The following is a 20160-nucleotide window of genomic DNA, read 5'->3' as shown; positions in this document are numbered from 1 at the left end:
GGGGAGGAGGGGAACCCCCGCGCCCCCGTCCTCCCCCGGTGGCCTCGCCGCGGCCCGGCCGGTAGCTCGGCGCCGGCGGCTGCCGAGGCCGGAGCGGAGGGCCGGGGAGCGTGGGAGCGGGATCGCGGGCGCACAGCCCGTTACGCGTCCGGCCGGCCGGAGAACCGCCTCCCAGCAGCGCGTCGCGGGGACAACGGGCTGGGCTTCCGGGGAGAGGGCCCGCACCATCTCCTCGCCCGCGCCGGCCTTCTCCATTTTCCCGGGCCCTGCTGTGGAGCTTTTTGGCGGATATTTTTGAATGAATGAATGTCACCGGGGCTCTTTCTAGCCCCCCACTCCGCCAGCCAATCTGGGGGTGGCGTGGCCTAGTGAGAGGAACGCTAAGTTGTTGGGAGACCTGGGTGTGAGTTCCAGTTTTGTCATTAACTGGTTATGTGGCCCCTGGCAATACTCCTGATCTCACTGATCTTCCTTCAGTTTCCATTTGTGTGAAATACTATGACAATATCACCCTCACCCCCCTCGCTTCCCCGCGTTATCGTGAGGGCGAACCGGAATAATGTAATTTCTTGTCCCATTTCCTGCTCTTTATATTTCTCTATCCAGTTCCTGTCTTCATCCTCAGTACCACCTCCCTGCTTTCCTTACTTCCTTAAGTTTCTCCACTTTTCTGGGGGTAGATGGAAATTTTCCGTATGAGCCGTTAACTTACTTCTTTTCTGATTGAAGGTTTTCCCCCAAGACTCTGAAAGAGGACAGCATTCCTAATGTCCCAGTTTAAGCGCCAGCGGATCAACCCGCTTCCAGGGGGACGCAACTTCTCAGGTGATCACCCTTCTCCCCGCCTGGCCTCATACTGGGAAGTATGTGCTCTGGAGTTAGTTTTCAGAAATATGGCTCTTGGCGTTTCCCTGGTGGAGAGCAATTTGCTGCTGATGTTTCTTAGGAAAATAGGAGATGACCCAGTGGTTGTCAGTGAGAGGCCCTGTGGAGGAGCTGGTTGGAGCCACTTTGCACTTTGGGTTTACCAGATTTTCTAGCTGACTCCAGTGCTTAAGGTGGTAGACGCAGTTCCTGGAGATTGCTTCTCTGTCTCCATAGGCGCAGCTTCAACATCTCTTCTGGGCCCTCCTCCTGGTTTGCTCACTCCTCCTGTGGCCACAGACCTGTCCCCAAATGCCAGGCACCTTCAGGTAGGTTGGGTGTCCTTTCTAGTTAGTTTTAGCCCTTGTGACTATCCCAGCATGTGTGCATGTCTGATGCTCTTTCATTTCTTACATGCCAGTGTTCATCATTCCTGACCATTATCCTGGTAGTGGGCCAATATGGGGGTGACTAGACACCCCTCAGACTGAGGAGTCTTAATTTCTGGCTCCAGGGAAATCTTTATGGTACCTCTTGGAATTAAACTAAAATTGGAAATCCTAGAAGAAGCTTGTGAGCCAAGAATCAGCTTGGTGTCCTCCCCAACCCCTGGCCCCAAAGATGGAATATGTCCATTATACATACATGCTTCCTTCCACGTGAATCTTGATGGAATACTCTGCGCTGGGGCATGGGTAGAGATGAGAACTTAGTGGCTGAGTGTGATTTTTGTCCAGGTTGCTACGTGTTACTTTTAAACTGCCCACTTCTCTTTCAGGGTGGGGAGAAACAGCGGGTCTTCACTGGCATTGTCACCAGCTTGCATGACTACTTTGGGGTGGTGGATGAAGAGGTCTTTTTTCAGCTAAGGTAGGCTTGAGGTTGGTCCCCTACTGAAAATGCATATTGGATTGAGTTCTTTCACCATGCTGGTGGTCCCTTCCTCCTCACCCCAAGCCACTGCTTTGCTGTTTTTATGCAAGGTGTGAGAAATCTTTTTTTTTTTTTTGTCTTTTTGTCTTTTTTCGTGACCGGCAACGGATCGCAACCCTCGGTGTTGCCCCCGCTCCTCGCTCAGCCAGTGAGCGGCCGGTCTGTATGTGGGATCTGAACCCTCGGCGGGAGCGCCGCCGCACTTCCCAAGCGGCGCACTGTAGCAGTGCGCCACCAGGCCGGCCCCAAGGTGTGAGAAATCTTGACAGAAGGGCCTCATGAGGGCACTCAGGGTGACCTGGCCAGGGTCCCTCCCCTGACATGGCCTCCTGGCTTGTGTGCTGGCAGTGTGGTGAAGGGCCGGCTGCCCCAGCTGGGTGAGAAGGTGCTGGTGAAGGCTGCATACAACCCAGGTCAAGCAGTGCCCTGGAATGCTGTCAAGGTGCAGACGCTCTCCAACCAGGTATTCATCTCTCCTTACCATGTGCACCGGAAAGGGGAGGGACAGAGCCCCTGTGCCCTGACAGCTGGGCAGGAACCTTACATTTGTCGAGGGCGTGGGACTGCATCTTTCCAAGGTAGTGACTGTGTCAAGCATGGGATCCCCTGAATTTCCTGGGTACTGTCCTGCAGCCCCTACTGAAGTCCCCAGCACCTCCCCTTCTGCATGTGGCAGCCCTGGGCCAGAAGCAAGGGATCCTGGGAGCTCAGCCTCAGCTGATCTTTCAGCCTCACCGGATTCCCCCGCTCTTTCCTCAGAAGCGTGAGTACCAGAGGCATGGATGTTGTGGTGTGGCTTTAGGGGATACTCTGGATGAATAGACTTTCAACTTTCAGGTTGCTACTTCCAGAATAGAAGTGGGTACTTCTGTGTCCTGGAAGAAAGGGAGGGGGAAGCTGGACAGATTTTTAGCGTTTTTGAGTCACCGGCCATTTCCTTTCTGCAGCTCTGAGTCTCTTCCAAACATCCCACACACTTCATCTGAGCCACCTGAACAGATTTCCTGCTCGGGGCCCTCATGGACGATTGGATCAGGGCCGAAGGTAAGAAGATGATCAAGACAGGAAAGATGTTTTATTTGCCTCTAGGAGCAATGTCCCTTTTTTTTTGCCATGTGTTGAAACCAACATTGTCTTTTTGCAGCTAGATCCTAGTCTCTTTTCCCTGAAATAGGCAGACACATCAAGCTGTATATACAGATGTTGGAACTTTATACACTGGCTTAGCAAGCAGGTATTTGACATAGTTCATCTTTCAAAATGTCATGTTGAGATAGTTTAAAATATATAATTTCCCTTTTATTTGTAGTCTCTAAGATTGAGATACCAAGAATCAAAACTGTCAAGAAAATAGCAGCATCCTCTAAAATTGTAACATTGCAGTGTAAGTTTTAATTCCTAGTTTAAAATATTTCTTTTTATACACTGTATACATAAGTGTGCTGTGAGAATGTGTATGTTGCACTCAGCCCGGAAATTCAGGCCTTGTGCCTCGGACGTGCAGACAGGTTTCTTGGCCATCTGTGGAGCAAGTATGGTTGATTTGGGCCTTTGGGGCATCCTAGGCAAAATCCCATGTCAACTGTGAGTGTCGGGTCTGTCCTCTCTCCAGTTCAAGTGTTTCTTATCCTGCTTCCTTCCCCCCTGAGGGTTTTTGCTTGTCTCTCTAGGAGTTAAGCTCTAGACTAGTTTAAGACTTGTTCTAGTTCTGCCTGTCTTCATTTTAACTTTTTATTATGGAAAATTTCAATATATGTAAACAGAAAGGTATGATAAACTCTCATATACCCATCACCCAGCTTCCACAAGTATCCTCTGCTATTCTTTCTCATCACTCCCCCCATTTTCTTACTGCTCCTACTTGATTTTTTTTTAAGGTAGAAATTTTTTTTTTTTTTAAAGATGACTGGTAAGGGGATCTTAACCCTTGGCTTGGTGTTGTCAGCACCACGCTCAGGCAGTGAGCGAACCAGCCATCCCTATATGGGATCCGAACCCTTGGCCTTGGTGTTATCAGCACCGCACTCTCCCGAGTGAGCCACAGGCCGGCCCTTTAAGGTAGAAATTTTAAAGGTGAAGTTTAGATAGGTTGAAATGCTCAAATCTTGACAGTTTTGACAAATGCAAATTCCATGTAACCCTCAGCCCTATCAAGATATAGAACATTTTCGGGCCGGCCCGTGGCTCACTCGGGAGAGTGTGGTGCTGATAACAGCAAGGCTGCGGGTTCGGATCCCATATAGTGACGGCTGGTTAGCTTACTGGGTGAGCGTGGTGCTGACAACACCAAGTCAAGTGTTAAGATCCCCTTACCAGTCATCTTTAAAAAAAAAAAAAAGATATAGAACATTTTCATCACTCCAGAAAGTTCCCTCATGTCATATCGCTCTTTCGAAACAAGAACTGTACACAGAAGGAAACGTTGCCATCTCAGATGCCAGTAGATTATTGCATGTTAGGGGCTGACAATGCAAACCAACATAAACACTCCAAAGGAGCATGGAATTCCTCAGAGAAAAAGTTGAGGCAGAGAGATGTAGCTGATCTCTGTGCTGAAGCTAGTGTCTGTTCCCTTGGGGTAGGTCATTGTGAATTCTAACTACGGGGAAGCTTTGTCTAGGATCGTTTTCCACAGTGTCTCCACTACTTGAAACCATTTGTCCCATCCTCAAGTCACTGATACGTACATTTTGCATTCACCCACACCTCTTATCTTGTGCATCTTTCTGGTCTTCAATTTCTAAGGACCTTCTTCTCATGTTCTGTGGGTTTATTAAAAGCTTCATTACAAAATCACAGCTGCCTTCAGGGATAATGTAGCCTGGGTGGAAATCAATGACTGCTGTGGGCTTTCCGCTTTACGTTCACATTCAGGCCTTCTGTATAGTCGGTTGCATTTGACTGTTTTGCACGGGGCATGGCACGCCCCACGCAAGGTCTGTGTTCCATTACTTTGGCCCTAACGCTTCAGTGTCGTATCTTCTAAAGAAAGAAGTATTACCACTGGGAGGGAGCTGTTAGCATTAGTCAGTAGGAAGAATGTGCAGAGTAGGAAGAGGGGTAGCAGGAATGGGTCACTGTGGGGAACAGCATCAATTTATAAAGGACTCAGCCATGTTAGCGTTTTGCGTGGAAGCCAGGCTTTTATTTTGGAATCCCAGGCTGTGGGATGCAGGGAACAATGTCTCCATTGGACTGCTGACATGCTGAGGTTTTTAGACAGGTGTATCCAGCTTGGCTTCTGCTGCTGCGGTCACTGAGGTGTCTCCCACTCGTGCTACCTTTTTTTTTTTTTTTTTCCTTTTTGTCTTTTTTTTTTCGTGACCAGCAACGGATCGCAACCCTCAGTGTTGCGCCCGCACCTTGCTCAGCCAGTGAGCGGCCAGTCTGTATGTGGGATCCGAACCCTCAGCGGGAGCACCGCCGTGCTCCCAAGCGGCGCACTGTAGCAGTGCGCCACCAGGCCGGCCCCACTCGTGCTACCTTTTGACCTGTTCTGGACAGTTCACAGTAAGGGGAGAGAACTGTGGCCGTTGAATACACAGGATTTATTGGAACATACAGCTTAAGTAGAGGCCCACAGCATTTACTGAAGAGTTCACTCAGTCACCGGTGAGCTGAAGAGAGTCGTCACTGTGACTCTGGAATGGTTCTTCTGCTAGAAACATGGAAGCACTGATGTCCCATAAAGGCCAATGGGGCGGTTACTTTTGGATGGAGGTGCTCATTAACAGGGAAGTGACCCAGGCCAATATGAGAGAAAAGAACCAAAAGCTCGTGTTACATAGAACCAGCCTAGTTACTTAGGGGTGTAATGAACAGGGAAACAACCCAGGCAGGTGTCAAAGGAAAGAATGAAAACCTTCTGCTAAATGTAATCAACTCAATTCCCTAGGCATGAAGAATTGCCACTTGACTTTATTTCTCTCATATGACACAAGATTTCCTCCTTATCAATCTGGCATTTTATAAATGGTGTACAGTTTTTTTCTCCTCTACTATTTTTATTTATGGTATACATAACAGTAATACTGTAATAAGTGACTTATTACAAAAATGCTATTATATAAAATTAAGATAATATAAAAATGTATAGTTTTTGCCTCCTCCCCTTTAAAGGCAACTGTTATTAACAGGTAGGTATTGAAGAATTTTAGAAAATAATTTTAAAAAGGAAAATCACTTACTGCTACTTTTTTCTCCTGTATTCTTTTCCAGTTTTCATCTCTACTCTATACTCCTTGCAATTTTAATCTTATAGTTCACATTTTTGTTATGTATTCTTAAACATCTTCCCCATATTGCAGCATAATCATCAGGATTGTTTTAGTGGCTGTGTGGCTATTATATTTAATTACTATAGACATGTGGGTATTACTAGATATGTGTGTGGCTTTCTCTCAGTTTATGTTGCTTGATATTTTCCACTATATATAACCTTTTTTCTTCTCTTGAATTAACTTTCTGAGGATACATTTTCAAGAGTGGAATTATTGGAGTAAAGGATTTGAGTATTTTAATGACTTTAATGTGTACAGTTAAGGGTTTGTTACCATGAACTGTCTCTTTTAATAAAATTTACATTATGGAATCCATATGTGGTACCATATATGCATCTCTTGTTAAAAGATAATCAGTTAAATTCTTTTTTCTCATTTCAAAAAATTACATGTTAACTAAAGATCATTTATAAAGTTCAGAAAACTATAAGAAAGAAAATTATTCATAAGCTTCTCAGTCAGAGGCATAGTCTACCATTAATATTTTATTACCTTTCAGTCTTAAAGCTTTTTTTTTTGGTATAGGTAGTCCTTCTTTATTTGTAGTGTTGCATATTATGCTTTTTGTTTAATATGTGAGTGTTTTTCTATGTTATTAAAAGAATTTAAACATCCATTTTAATATCTTCATAACATTCTGTCATGTGGCTGTTAGCATGGCTTCTGTATTCATTTCTTTAGTGTTGGGGATTCAGATTGTTTCCAGCTCTTTCTTTTTAGACCAGTATGTATTGAATACAAATGTGACAGTGTGGTTTTTTACTTCCGGTGATGGATTAACCTCCAGTGATGACTATGACTCCAAGAAACGCAAACAGCGGGCTGGTGGGGAGCCTTGGGGTGCTAAGAAACCAAGGCATGACCTGCCTCCTTACCGGGTCCATCTCACACCCTATACTGTGGACAGGTGAGTGATGGGGCTGAGGTGGGGCTGCAGCTTGCTCGGTACAGTCCTTATGTACACAAGAGGTGGTCTGTGCAAGTACACATGTGTGTTCTTTCAGCATTTTTTTTTTTTTTAAGTGGAAACCTATTGTACATAGTTTGATATTTTGCTTTTTCACTTAATTTTATATCTTAGAGTTTATTCCATATTAACATTTATTAGATCAATCTCATTCTTTTTAGCAACTACATGTGATTGGATAAATTATATTTACCCAGTTCTCTATTTGCAGTCTAATTATCATAAATATTTCAATAAACAACCTTCTACCTGTATCTTTGTGTATAGGTGCAGGTATCTTGTTGGCGTCAATTCTTAGACATGGACCAGCTGGCTCAAAGGGCTTGATTTTAAACTTTGATAGCCCTTGCCAGCTCTCTCCAAGAGGCTGGATCCACTTACATCCTCACCAGCAAGGCATGGAGCACTTGCTCATCAGGCCTTTGCAAACCCTGTATTACCTAAATTTTCATCTTTGTCATTCTAATTGGTGCAAAGTGATATGCCGGTGTGCATTTCTTTAGTTGTAAGTGAGATTGAGCATATTTTCATGGGCTTTTAAGTCTTAAGTATTTCTTTTTCTGTTACCTACCTGTTGATGTCATTTATCCCTGTTTTCTCTTAGGGTTTTAAACTTTTTATTACTGATTTTTGAGGTCCTTTTATATTAAGACAATGACTCATTTCTCTGTTAAGTATTGCAAGTGTTTTTTTCTCCTTTCCCAGTTGGACTTTCTTTTGCCCTATAGAGATTATAAATTAAGTGGTCAAATTTTATCTGTCTTTGCCTATTTTTTGGCAATTGGCCAGTAAGGAAATATCTTTACTGTTTGAGAGATGCTTTACTTAGAAAGCTCTTCTTTCCTAGACTGAAAAATAGTTTGCTTGTTTTTTTCAAGTCTTTTATGATTTCATTTCAATCTGGTTTTCCTGGCTCTCTCCCTCCAGCCCCATCTGTGACTTCCTAGAACTCCAGCGCCGTTACCGCAGCCTCCTGGTCCCCTCGGATTTTCTGTCCGTGCATCTGAACTGGTTGTCAGCTTTCCCCCTGAGCCAGCCCTTTTCCCTCCATCATCCGAGCCGGATCCAGGTCTCTTCTGAGAAGGAGGCAGCTCCAGACACAGGTGCTGAGCCCATGCCTGCAGACAGTGACCCCGCTTACAGTTCCAAGGTAAGGTGATTAGACTCCTGTCACTACCTGGTGGTTGGAGGCTGAAGAAGGCTCTGAGTGTCTCCTTCATGGCACTGCTGCACAGGTACTGCTGCTTTCTTCCCCGGGACTGGAAGAATTGTACCGTTGTTGCATGCTCTTTGTGGATGACATGGCTGAGCCAAGGGAGACGCCAGAACACCCTCTGAAGCAGATGAAGGTAAGAGCTGGAGCGCGGGACGCAAGCTGCTTCATCAGTCACATCCAGTGCCTGTCAGGTTTCTAGCAGCTCAGTTCCTGCTCACTCATGTAGAGAAACAAGCCTAGGAAGAAAAACGGCTCAGATGTGTTTCCTTCAGCAAGTGTGAGGTGGCTGGTTGATGTGAATGGATGGAGACCCCTCTGCGTGGTGGGCTCTGCACCACGTCTGCTGCCTTAGTTCCTGATTAGCCTGGCCTTCAGTGAGAAACCCAGGTCATCTTTTTGCAGTTTCTGCTGGGCCGGAAAGAAGAGGAGGCTGTGCTGGTTGGGGGCGAGTGGTCGCCTTCCCTGGATGGCCTTGACCCCAAGGCCGACCCGCAGGTGCTGGTGCGCACTGCCATCCGCTGTGCGCAGGCGCAGACTGGCATTGACTTGAGCACCTGCACGAAATGGTGAGTGTGCTTCCCTGTGCCTTGTCTGTGGCCAGCTCACTGAGGTGAGGAGATTATGTCCGGAAGGCCCAGCTTCTGCCCCTTTCTGGCCAGTTAGTTCTGTCTGTGCCCTAGTCACGGCCTGGGCCTCCCTCCACCTCTCCAGCTGCCTCACGAATGGATGCCTTAGGTATGAGCATGACTAGGGCCGTGTGTGCGCTGAAGGCCAGCTGATCCCCGAGGCCACATTGACACTCCTACTTGTTGCCTTAGCACCCTGTACAGTACCTGTCTGGTTTGTACTTGCTATGCTTGGCATGTAGCACATGCTCATTATGTGCAGATTAGAACCATAAGCGCTTACCTGTGGATGTGACATCTGCATAAATGTGACACCTGCATGAATGTGTCATGGGTTACTACTCCTTTTCCCTTTTGCTGTGAGCAGGTGGCGCTTTGCCGAGTTCCAGTACCTGCAGCCGGGACCTCCTCGGCGGCTGCAGACAGTGGTGGTGTACCTGCCGGATGTCTGGACCATCATGCCTACTTTGGAAGAGTGGGAGGCCCTGTGCCAGCAGAAGGCTGCAGAGGCAGCTCCCCCACCCCAGGAGGCACCAGGGGTAAGGTTGAGTCTTGGGGAGAAGTAGAGGAAGTAGGTGCCCTGACCCCGGGACCTAGAGGGTCACATCTCGGCTGTTGTCACAGGAAACAGAGCCTACTGAGCAGGCATCTGATGCAACGGAGCAAGCAGCAGACACTTCTAAACAGAATGCAGAGACTCTGGAGGCTGCCACACAGCAGGAAATGGACACTGATCTCCCAGAGGCCCCTCCACCTCCTCTGGAACCTGCTGTCATTGCACGTCCTGGCTGTGTAAACCTGTCCCTCCATGGGATTGTGGAGGATCGGAGGCCAAAAGAAAGGGTCTCTTTTGAGGTAGGTGTCAGAGTCTTGGGAGGTTGTGGGGTTGGGCGTATGGGATAGTGGGGCTTGGAATGTGGTAGTCCCCTCTTACTTGCAATTTCGACTCCTGCAGTCCCAGTTACCCACAGTCAATTGCAGGTTGCAAATATGAGGTAGAAAATTCCGGAAGTAAATAACTCATAAGTTTTAAATTGGCGCCATTCTGAGTAGCATAATGATATCTCATGCCATCCTGCTCTGTCCTGCTGAGGATGTGAATCATCTTTGTCCAGTATGTCCAGGCTGTGTACGCTGCCTGCCTGCTAGTCACTTACTTGCCCTCTTGGATATTAGAATGCAGGGCTTGTGTTAAGGTGACCCTTCTTTTACTTCATATTGGCCCCAAAGCACAAGAGTAGGGAAGCTGGTAATGCGGATATGCCAAAGAGAAGCTGTAAAGTGCTTTTGCTTGTGTTAAGGTGACCCTTCTTTTACTTCATATTGGCCCCAAAGCACAAGAGTAGGGAAGATGGTAATGCGGATATGCCAAAGAGAAGCTGTAAAGTGCTTTTTTTTAAGTGAAATGTTGAAAGTTCCTGACTTAATAAAGGAGGAAAAAAATTGTATGCTGAGGTTGCTGACATCTATGGTAAGAACAAATCTTCCATCCTTGAAATTGCAACGAAGGAAGAAGAAACTGGTGCTAGCTTTGCTGTCACACCTCCAGCTGTCAACGTTACGGCCATAGCACGTGACATGTGCTTGGTTAGGATGGAAAAGGCATTACATTTTAAGAGGGGAGAGGAGATGGGGGAGAGAGAGAGACAAGATTCACATAACTTACTACAGTATATTGTTATAATTGTTCTATTTTGTTATTATTGTTCTTAGTCTCTTACTGTGCCTAACTGGTAAACTTTATCCTAGCTATGTACATGTAGGAAACAACATGGAACGTGTGGGATCGGTGCTGCTGTGCACAGTTTCAGGCATCCACTGGGGGACTTGGGATGAGTCTCCCACGGAGAAGGGGACACTCCCAATTTTTCCTGATGCCCATGGGCTGCTGCCGCCTCTTCCAACAGGTGATGGTGTTGGCTGAGCTGTTTCTGGAGATGCTGCAGAGGGATTTTGGCTATAGGATTTATAAGATGCTGCTGAGCCTTCCTGAAAAGGTCGTGTCCCCACCTGAACCTGAGAAGGACGAGGTGGCCAAGGAGGAAGTGGTCAAGGAGGAAGAAACTGTCAAAGAGGAGGCGGCCAAGGAGTCTAAGGACGAGGTACAGAACGAGGGCGCAGCTGCAGAGGCAGATGCCCCACTGGTGAGTACCTTCGTCCCCCTGGGCTGACACTGAAGACCACAGATAGAATGCTTCCCGGAACCCAGCACTCCATCTGCACCCCGCACTGTTCTCAGCACTTTGCAAGTCATATCTTGTTTCCTCCCCATCACACTGTGTGCTCCTCGGAAGCCTGGTGTGGACTAGGCCCAGAGAGGTTAATCTCTTGCATGTAGCCACACAGCTAGTAAGTGGTACACCCAGGCGAAGGGCAGGTGGCACAGAAAAGTAGAGGGAAATGTGACTTACAAGCCATGGCAACACAGAAATCCCAGTCACCAAGAATGCTGGAAGACATATGGTGTTCTGACTGCCTGATGGGTAACTAGAGAAATTAAAATTTTTAACCTTTTCTAAAACATGAGTCTACTTCTGGTCTAAATATTGTCAAGTAAACATAATTTCTTCTGGGACTGAGGTTGACTGCTGAGGAAAATCCCAGGTGTCTGGAAATGCCCCTGCTCTGCTCTGAATCCCATGTAATTGAATGAAATACATTACATGAGACAGTGACTTACAAAGCCCTTGACACAGGGCCCGGAATGCAGCTGATACTCAGATGCTAGCCATGATTGTTAGTAAGTACAGCAATTACACTTCTTTCATCACTGTGGTCTGCCTCTCTAGAAGGAGGATGGGCTTTTGCTGAAACCCCCCACTTCTGTGGGAGAGGATGAAGAGAAGCCCCGGGGCGAGGTGGCAGAGGACCTGTGTGAGATGGCTCTGGACCCGGAGCTGCTGCTCCTGAGGGACGACGGGGAGGAAGAGTTCGGTATGTCCAGTGGTGGGAGCGGGAGGCTGGAGGCTCGGATGGTGGCTGTCTGGGTCTGTGGTCATAACCGTTTTCCTCTTTGGACTGTGGAGCAGGTTTGGGCTGATGTGGTCCCTGCCCCATGCTCACCTCTGGCGTTCTGTAGCAGGAGCAAAGCTGGAGGATTCGGAGGTCCGGTCCGTTGCTTCAAACCAGTCAGAGATGGAATTCTCTTCACTTCAGGACATGGTGAGACCTCTTCTGGGGCTCAGCAGTGATGGAGCTGGGCAGGGCCTCTGATTCCCTCCTGGGAGAGGCATGCTTACCAACGGCTTCTTCCCTTCCTGGACAGAAGACAGAATGTGGTTCTTGGCTCATGGACGAGCATGTTCATAGGCTCCAGGAAAACATTTCACTGTCTCTGCCTGATCTAGGAGCACACTAGGTTCTTTTGTGCAGATGCCCCAAAGAGGCCTTTGGTTACAGGCCTGGAGACCTGCCTGCTTGGGTGTGATGATGTCAGCCAAGCTGCTGGATTTTAAAAGGGCCGTGTCTGGGTGATTGGCCACTGAGAACTATTTGTAAGTCCTGTTCATCTCTGTTTCCTTTGCAGCCCAAGGAGCTGGATCCCTCTGCTGTGCTCCCCTTGGACTGTCTTCTTGCATTTGTGTTCTTTGATGCCAACTGGTGTGGCTACTTGCACCGGCGAGACTTGGAGAGGATCCTCCTCACCCTTGGGCTCCGGCTCAGTGCGGAGCAGGTGCCTTCTCTGTCTCATGCCCCATCAGTCCTTTCTGGATGGCCTCCCCTATCGCACATATGCACAGACCTGCACTTCACTCCTGTTCTGGTTTTTGCACCTTCCGATCAGTGGTGTCTGGGTGTGTGTTTTCTCTAGGCCAAGCAGCTGGTCAGCAGGGTGGTGACCCAGAACATTTGCCAGTACCGGAGCCTTCAGTACAGCCGCCCAGAGGGTGTAGACAGTGGGCTCCCTGAGGAGGTGCTCTTTGGTATGTCCTGGTGCTTGGCAGCCTTCAGTGGAGTAAGGGCAGGACAGGCTGCTTTCTCCTTCTGGGACCCTTTCCTTAATCAAACCTTTTTCATGGCCCCTTCTAGGAAACCTGGACCTGCTGCCTCCTCCTGGCAAGAATGCAAAGCCAGGTGCTGCCCCCATGGAACATAAGGGCCTCGTGCCCCACAATGGTAGCCTGATCAATGTGGGGAGCCTGCTGCAGCGTGCCGAGCAGCAGGACAGTGGCCGGCTCTACCTGGAGAACAAGATTCACACACTGGAACTGAAGCTGGGTGAGTAGCCCAGGACGTGAAGGGCATGTCTGTGCAGAGACTAGCGGGACACCCCATCCTTTGGCTTTAGGCTGCTTGCCCTATGCTCCAGTGCTCGACTGATCAGTGATCTTTCTGGTATTTCCTCCCACACTTCACAGAGGAGAGCCATAACCGGTTCTCAGCCACTGAAATGACAAACAAGACACTGGCCGCAGAGACGCAGGAGCTGCGAGCCCGGCTGGTTGAGGCCGAGGAGACGGCGCGGACAGCGGAACGACAGAAGAACCAGCTTCAGCGGCTGCTGCAGGAGTTCCGGAGGCGCCTGACTCCGCTGCAGCTTGAGGTGCAGAGGATGGTGGAAAAGGTGAGCGGGGATGAGGTAGCAGCCGCGACTGCACCCTGTCGAGAGCTGCCTGGAGGTGACTGCAGGACGCCAGCCCCTTCTTTCCTTTGCCCAAGTCACCTTGCCATCACGCTCCTCCACTAGCTTCTCCCAGATCAACAACCAGCAGCCTGGCGCCTCAATTACCCAGCAGCAGGAGGTGGCAGTCAGCGTTCCTGGTCAGTCCTGACCCTTGTCCCCTCTGTTTCCAACAGGCCGACAGCTGGGTAGAGAAGGAGGAGCCTGCACCCAGCAACTGAGGGGCCTCGCGAGGAGCTGCCATCCTGGGAGGTCAGCGATGGCGTCTGATGAAGTTTGAGCCCTTTGGTACCAGAAAGCAGCTGGAGCAGGACCTGGGAGCCCTGGGCAGGGGTGGCTGACCCCTGCGCTCAGCCTCTGCAGGCCATGTCGAGCCGTCAGGGTGGGGGTCTATGCACCATGGACTGATGTGTGAGGAACCCTGGTTCCTGTTACAAGTAAATCCAACATCTTTCACACCCCTAGAATGTCAATTTCGCCCTCAACCTTGGAATTTCTCCTGGGGCCCTTTTAGTCTTGTGCTGACTTTCTCCTGTCCTCCTCCAGTTTAGAATAAGACGGGAGGAAAAGGCTTTTTGAGTCTGTGACAAGATCTGATGCCAATAAACAGAAGAAACAGACATGGAGTCTGGCTGGGGCTAAGAACCCCTTCCCCAGGAAGGCACAAATCCTGCTCGGTTTCAGGCGTAGACTCCTGGGGAAAGGGTCTCCCTTGGCCATCACAGGAATGGAGTCTGTGCTAGAAAGTCCTCAGAGTTGGGCTGTGTTTGCCAATAGAACGCTGTGTTCCAGCCATCCCAGACTAGCCAGAAGAAACCAGCACCTTTCCCCCAGCTCCTGTGTTCAGAATGTGGTATTGGCTCTGGCCCAGCCTTTTCCCTGTTACCCATAATTCTCACCTCTTTCCATAATCCGTGGTTGTTTGACTTTGTATTAAAAGTTGGTTTTTTTTTTTTTTTTTTTTTTGGCTTTTTGTTTTTTAAATAAACCAAAGTCAAAAACAAACCGAATGTGTTCTCTGTATCCTTTCCCTGCTGCATCCCTGGCCCCTGTCCTCCTGGTCTGCAGCCCAGGGTTTTGCAGGACCATGGTGTACTTCTCTCCAGAAGGGGGGCAGGGCTGTGGGAAGTGCCAGCCTTTGCACTCTGGAATGGCTGCTCCCTGCTGGAATCTGGGTGCGTGTTGTAGGGCTCCTGCCAGCTCAGCAGAGGGCCACAGGACTCTGGACAAAGCCGGAGTGGCTTTCCCCTCCTCTCCTGAAGTTACAGGACAACACTACATGAGTGTTTTATCAAAAACTTTACTTGAAAAAATAAAATTCCAAATATTCGGGTGAGATACAAACCCCTTGCTTTGAGGTCTGTGAATTGGCGTGTGACATTCTGTATGGTAGGATAGTTACATTGAGTCCCAGTTACCTAGGGAACATGGCTGACAGACATGGGCTCCTCCCTGCACTTGACCTGCGTTGAACCAGCCCTTGTGCTGGGATGCTGGAGTGGGGCCTGTTGGGGCTGTCGGACCATGTAGGACTATGGCTCTGCTGTGGCTCCCCAGGGCAGTGTCACAGGCCTCTCCCAGAAAAAAAAGTCTTTGAAGTGGACAAGCAATGAAGGGCTGGTGGACTCCCCAGGATGGGTCTTCAGGAGGGAGGTAGATGCGCTCCCTGCCATGCAAGCAGGGCTAAGACCCTTCACTGAGTTGACAAAACTCATGCCCTCCTGGGGGCTGGAGCTTGCCAGGCCCTAGGCCAGGACGTACATTGGACGGCTAGTCGGAGAGAAGAAAGGCTGGCGGTTTTCTATGCTGCTTACCTGTTGTCTGGGGCCGTGGGTGGGTAGATGGTAGCCTGCGTGGGGCTCCTGGTACTAGGCTCAAGGGAACGAAGACGCCCATTTCAAAGGTAGAGAGGGGGCATCTCTATCCCCAACTGGCTGGTTGCCACACTTCTGTGATATGTGGGAGGAGCATGAGCCTACGCCTGCAAATGGCAGCGACTAGAGGTCACCTGTGACCCAGGAGGCTCCTGAGAGGGCTGGGAATTCAGTCATCGGCCACAATGGAGAGGGCTCGGAGCTCGCTCAGTTTGGCCTCATTCTCCTGCTCCCGCTGCTCATCTGAGTGGCCTGGGTGGTCCAGCTGCTGGGTCAGGTCTCCAAAGATCTTATGCATTTCAGAGTAGTACACGACCTGGGGTGGGAAGTGAGTGAGAGGACGTCTGCAAGTGCTGGACTCTGGGGCAGGGGCACAAGTGCTAAAGCATGCACAGCACCCGCGGGGCACAGCGCTGATGCCTGCTCCTCCCTCCTCCGCCTTCCCCGCCACAGCCCTCCCCTGAACTGCAGGGCGAAGCCATCCTCAGTACAGCCCACTGAGGACTGCAGGGAGCAGGGAGGTGACGGCCTTGGGGGCTGGGGCGCCCTTTCCACCCTCACTCCTCCCCAGTGGCTGGCCTGTGTACTGGGGGGTAGCTGGAGGCACGGGAGACCCATCAGCTGGCTCAGGACCAGGGGCTTCTCCAAAGAGGAGGAGAGGGGCCATTTGTGCCTCAGTTTCCTCCTCATGGCCGATGAAAGCATGCACTTTCATGAATGTGTTCCACAGTCTTTGAGCACTCCAGCTCCCAGTCATCTCCAAGGAGAAGGAATTCTGCTCTACGCTAGAGACCTGGAGACCACCAATAGGAAGGCAAGGCCGGGATGTAGGGGCACGTGGCCATGCTGTGTCAGGGGAAGTCCCAGGCTCCACGGCTGGATTTCCACTGGGCTGGGGGGAAGCTAGATCAAGAAGGTCTTGACATACTGCTGTCACCTCAGGGGCCAGGGCAAGTGCTGGGGATGCGTCTGGCCACCCTTCCCCCAACTCCTTGTCCAAGCTGCACTGCGCAGGGTGAGTCACTAGGAATGCTCACTTCTCCAGTGACTAATGGCAGCGCAGCCGGGTGAGGGGGAGGCTGGTGCCGAGGCGGTAAACAACCCCTGGCTACCCCGCTGCTTGGTTACAGGGCATTCCTAACCCCCCAAACAGCTCCCCCTGCAGCTACCTCCTGTGAGAAACAGGAGGGCGCCGGGCAGCCTCCAGGCTGCTAGGGGCAGCAGGGATGGTGACAGTAAGGCAAGGGATGGCACAGGGCTCCCCCTGAAACCATTTCTCCAGGGCAATGCATGCAGCTGCCGGAGGGAAGCTCTCACCTCCAGGGCCATGTATGGGGAACCCCCATTGACACAGAGGACCAATGATGTAGGTCACTAACAAGTCCCAGCTCTAGCCTAAATCCTACTTGGGCTTCCTGGTGCTAAGTGCCTGGCCCCATGGCTTTTGGTGTCCTCCAAAAGTGGCAGGGATGGAGGTGGGAGTCATACTTGTCCTGGGGCATCTGTGACGTGACTGTTGAATCTACAAGGAATGATGGTGTCCACTGGAGGGCGCCAGATGCCCAGCCAAAAACAGAACCGAGCAGGTGGCAGCTGGGACACGTGTACCTTTAGCTTCGGTACCTGGTCATGAGAGGTGGGAAGGGTAGCAGGGTCCTGAGGGTGACGCTGAGCACCCTCAGCTGGGTCCTACATGGAGGAGACCTACTGACTTTGGCATCCTAACCTTTACTATTTTGCCAGTGGAGTCTAATCCTCGCTAAAGGCATCAAGGTGAATGGGCACAGATCCCTCTGTGTCCTTCCACCTGAGTAGCAGGAGACACAGGGTCTGGCCTGTGTCTGCCCGCCACCTGCCCAGCCCCAATGCTATAGCTGGGTGGCAGCATCCACACAGCCTAAGCCCAGCCTGCCTTTTCTTGTGGGGTGCACCAGGGCCTGACGGCCCAGGCAGTAGCCCTGAGCATGGCTTCCAGGGCGCAGGGACCCCTCCGTGGGTAGCTCAAAGTCAAGACTCCCTGTGGGCTCCTGCTAAAAGAAGAGGACTAACTGGGGTGGAGAGGGGAGGGGTGCTGGGTCCTCAGAAAACGTCCCTACCCTATGGCCTCTGGATCCCTCATCTCTAGACCACGCCAGGCAAAGAACCTGCCCATCCAAAATGAGTGGCTGAAGGTGCTGCCTGGTTTCTTCCTGCTGCTTACAGTAAAATGTGAGAGGAGAGAGAAACGGGGAAGAACCATTGACCAAAAAGGAACCTTGTCTACCCTAGGGCTGGGATTAACCAAAGAGCAACATAGGAACCAGAGTCCAACAAAATTGGAGTCCCTGGAGCACCAAGGCCCTGGCCTCTGGGATGGAATGGACTCCCTCGTGGGGCAGTACCAAGGGCAGGGGGAGGAGTGGGGTGCCCACAAAGCCTATGGCTCTCTCCCAAGGGAAAAGCATTGGTCACCCTGGAGCAGTAGCCTCACCTGTGCTCGGATCAGGGACTCAAAGCTGGGCTGGAAGTAGTCAAGGCGGCTGCTGTAGAACCGTGGCATCTCATCCAGCAGCTGCTTGTTCTTGGCTTCAAAGTCCTCACGCACAGGCCGGAGCTCTTCTCGGGCCTGAAGAACAAGATCCTGGGTGTCAAAACTCTCGCTGCTGTAGGTGGGAACATCTGGTGTCTTGGTTCTGTCGGTCCCCAGGTGGAGGGAGAAACTTACCACGTGTGACAACGATGGCCCTCCTTCCTCCCCTCACCCACAGCACCTGCCCCACCCACTCCCTCTTCCTGGGTACCTGGTGGATCTTGGCCAGAACTGGCCCTGTCCTCTCCTTCTCCTCGTACTTCTCCACCCTGGCCTGCAGCCTCCTGTAGTCCTGCAAGGCCTGCTCCCGCCGCTTCACCGCCATGTTGAGGCTCGGAAAGACACTGCCAAACCTGCCAACACAGCTCGATCAGACATGGGCCCATTCTTGGAGGGGCAGCCTGGCAGCTCCTCATTCACCCCAAAATAGGGACTGAGTACCTCCTAAGTGCCAGACCCTGTTCTGGGTCTTGGGGACCTCACAGTAAACAAGACCAATGAGGCCCTGGCCAGTGTGGAGCTCAGGCTACTGAGAATGGCATCATGGGGTGAGGACAAGAGAAAGGAGACAGGGCCAAGGGATCTAAGTGACACATGGGTCAGGGTCAGGGATGAACGATGCCATTCCCTCTGCCCCTGCCCTCACCTACCCTCGTCACATGTGCCTCAACACATGACAGAGAAGTGCATTAGACAGTGGCAAAGTTGGAAGGCTCATTGGAAGTCACCTGCCATCATCTTCATTTTAAAAGATAAAAGAAACTGAGGCTAGAGAGATGACATGTGACTTTCCCACAGTCACAGTTAGGTAGAGATGGTCTAGAAGAGAACCCAAGTGTCCCAGGTCTCTGTGTGCCACCCTTCCCACCACCTCCCAATGGCACTTGTAAGCGACAGAACTGAAATCTGAACCTATTCCTGGCCAAGGGCACCTTCTCCTTCAAGGGCTCCTTTGCAACATGGGAAAAGCAGAAATCCAAACCATCCAGCCAGACGCTTTAGGGAGATGGCTGGAGGCCCTCCCCTGCCCCACTATGACTCAAAACTGAAATCTGAACCTATTCCTGGCCAAGGGCACCTTCTCCTTCAAGGGCTCCTTTGCAACTGGGAAAAGCAGAAATCCAAACCATCCAGCCAGACGCTTTAGGGAGATGGCTGGAGGCCCTCCCCTGCCCCACTATGACTCAATAGGACCATGAAGGGGACCACTGCAGAGTGACAGCTCAGAGAGAGCAGCAGCAGGTGCTTTGGCACATTTGCCCCCCATGGGCATGACAGTAGGACTAGCGTCATCTTCAACTCCGAAAGCAGTGGGATCTTGAGACAGGCAAAGGGCGGGGTTGCTTCTTATGGGCCCGGGCAGAAATGCTGCATGCTCCTTGATTAACAGGAGTGCAAAATTGCAGGCAGGTTTTCTGGAAGTGGACAGAAGACGGGGCAGCTGCTGTGACTGCAGAGCCCTGGGGTGCGGTTGGTGTTGCGATCACTGCTAGAGGGATTGGCCCTCAGCTCAGCGGCAGGAGGCATCTGCCACACACACAGGGAACCCTGGGAGCCCTGGCTGTGCAACCAGGGGAGCCGGTGACCCAGGACAAGGAGAAGAGTCTGTTCCTCTGGGAGTTTTTGTGAGGACCCCAGAGAGGACGAAAGGCCAGAGCAGGAGGAAGCTACTAGGCTGGTGCTCTTTGCATTGGGACCACTGTCGGTGGCTGGCTTCAGCCACTCACATGCACTCAGAGCCCAGAGCACACCAGGACGCTCACGGGTCATCTTCGGGCGGGTCCTTCTGGTACCACGGAAGAATGATTTCCCAAATTTTTCTCTCAAAGGAAAATGACCATATTTGGTTTTTAAAAGCCTCAACAGGTCAGTTAGCTCATGCATGGTGCTGGTAACACCAAGGTCCAGGGTTTGAGCCCTCTACTGGTCAGCCACCAAAAAAAAAAGTCTGAACAAATCAAGAGTACATGAGGTAAAACTAATAAATCCTTTTGCCAGGGAATAGAGAATATAAACTTGACCTAAGCATTAAATGCACCAAATTAAGCTACGGACCCAGGGAGTAGATTATGATGAAACCAAAGGCTTATCCCCAAGGAAACCTCCTAAAATGCATTCCTCTAACTTAACCAGTGTCTGCAATGGGCTCATTACCTAACTGAAAATGCTAAAGAGGTGGGTAAGAGGACTGAAACTTCCCTGAATCCTCA

General features: G+C 50.5%; 2 protein-coding genes across 4 annotated transcripts in view; one reads left to right on the top strand and one right to left on the bottom strand.

Annotated features, from left to right (window-relative positions):
* CCAR2 (cell cycle and apoptosis regulator 2) overlaps nucleotides 1-14512 on the top strand; it is a 15781-nt gene extending 1269 nt beyond the window's left edge. Inside the window, exons 1-21 of one of the 2 annotated variants that reach the window (XM_008587600.1) lie at nucleotides 12-403; nucleotides 730-825; nucleotides 1102-1193; nucleotides 1643-1734; nucleotides 2146-2260; nucleotides 2431-2560; nucleotides 2745-2841; nucleotides 6865-6984; nucleotides 7972-8194; nucleotides 8280-8393; nucleotides 8663-8826; nucleotides 9254-9425; nucleotides 9511-9741; nucleotides 10794-11030; nucleotides 11676-11820; nucleotides 11966-12048; nucleotides 12413-12559; nucleotides 12698-12809; nucleotides 12916-13104; nucleotides 13245-13450; nucleotides 13684-14512. In XM_008587600.1, coding sequence (XP_008585822.1) covers nucleotides 768-825; nucleotides 1102-1193; nucleotides 1643-1734; nucleotides 2146-2260; nucleotides 2431-2560; nucleotides 2745-2841; nucleotides 6865-6984; nucleotides 7972-8194; nucleotides 8280-8393; nucleotides 8663-8826; nucleotides 9254-9425; nucleotides 9511-9741; nucleotides 10794-11030; nucleotides 11676-11820; nucleotides 11966-12048; nucleotides 12413-12559; nucleotides 12698-12809; nucleotides 12916-13104; nucleotides 13245-13450; nucleotides 13684-13728 — 2772 coding nt within the window. In that variant the 5' untranslated portion in view covers nucleotides 12-403; nucleotides 730-767 and the 3' untranslated portion in view covers nucleotides 13729-14512. Of the gene's footprint in view, nucleotides 1-11; nucleotides 404-729; nucleotides 826-1101; nucleotides 1194-1642; nucleotides 1735-2145; nucleotides 2261-2430; nucleotides 2561-2744; nucleotides 2842-6864; nucleotides 6985-7971; nucleotides 8195-8279; nucleotides 8394-8662; nucleotides 8827-9253; nucleotides 9426-9510; nucleotides 9742-10793; nucleotides 11031-11675; nucleotides 11821-11965; nucleotides 12049-12412; nucleotides 12560-12697; nucleotides 12810-12915; nucleotides 13105-13244; nucleotides 13451-13683 lie in introns of those variants that run through there. The other variant, XM_008587599.1, reaches the window with a different exon arrangement.
* Nucleotides 14513-14791: 279 nt separating this feature from the next.
* The window catches only part of BIN3 (bridging integrator 3), a 48186-nt gene continuing 42817 nt past the window's right edge, over nucleotides 14792-20160 (bottom strand). For both annotated transcript variants that reach the window (XM_008587597.1, XM_008587598.1), the window contains 3 exons: nucleotides 18162-18303; nucleotides 17852-17986; nucleotides 14792-15697 (listed from right to left, as the gene is read on the bottom strand). In XM_008587597.1, the coding sequence (XP_008585819.1) occupies nucleotides 15551-15697; nucleotides 17852-17986; nucleotides 18162-18303 (424 nt within the window). In that variant the 3' untranslated portion in view covers nucleotides 14792-15550. The remainder of the gene's footprint in view (nucleotides 15698-17851; nucleotides 17987-18161; nucleotides 18304-20160) is intronic.

Source organism: Galeopterus variegatus, unplaced genomic scaffold (genome assembly GCF_000696425.1).
Source record: "Galeopterus variegatus unplaced genomic scaffold, G_variegatus-3.0.2 Scaffold4463, whole genome shotgun sequence".
Taxonomy (NCBI): Eukaryota; Metazoa; Chordata; class Mammalia; order Dermoptera; family Cynocephalidae; genus Galeopterus; species Galeopterus variegatus.
This window is presented reverse-complemented; position numbering and strand designations above follow the sequence as displayed.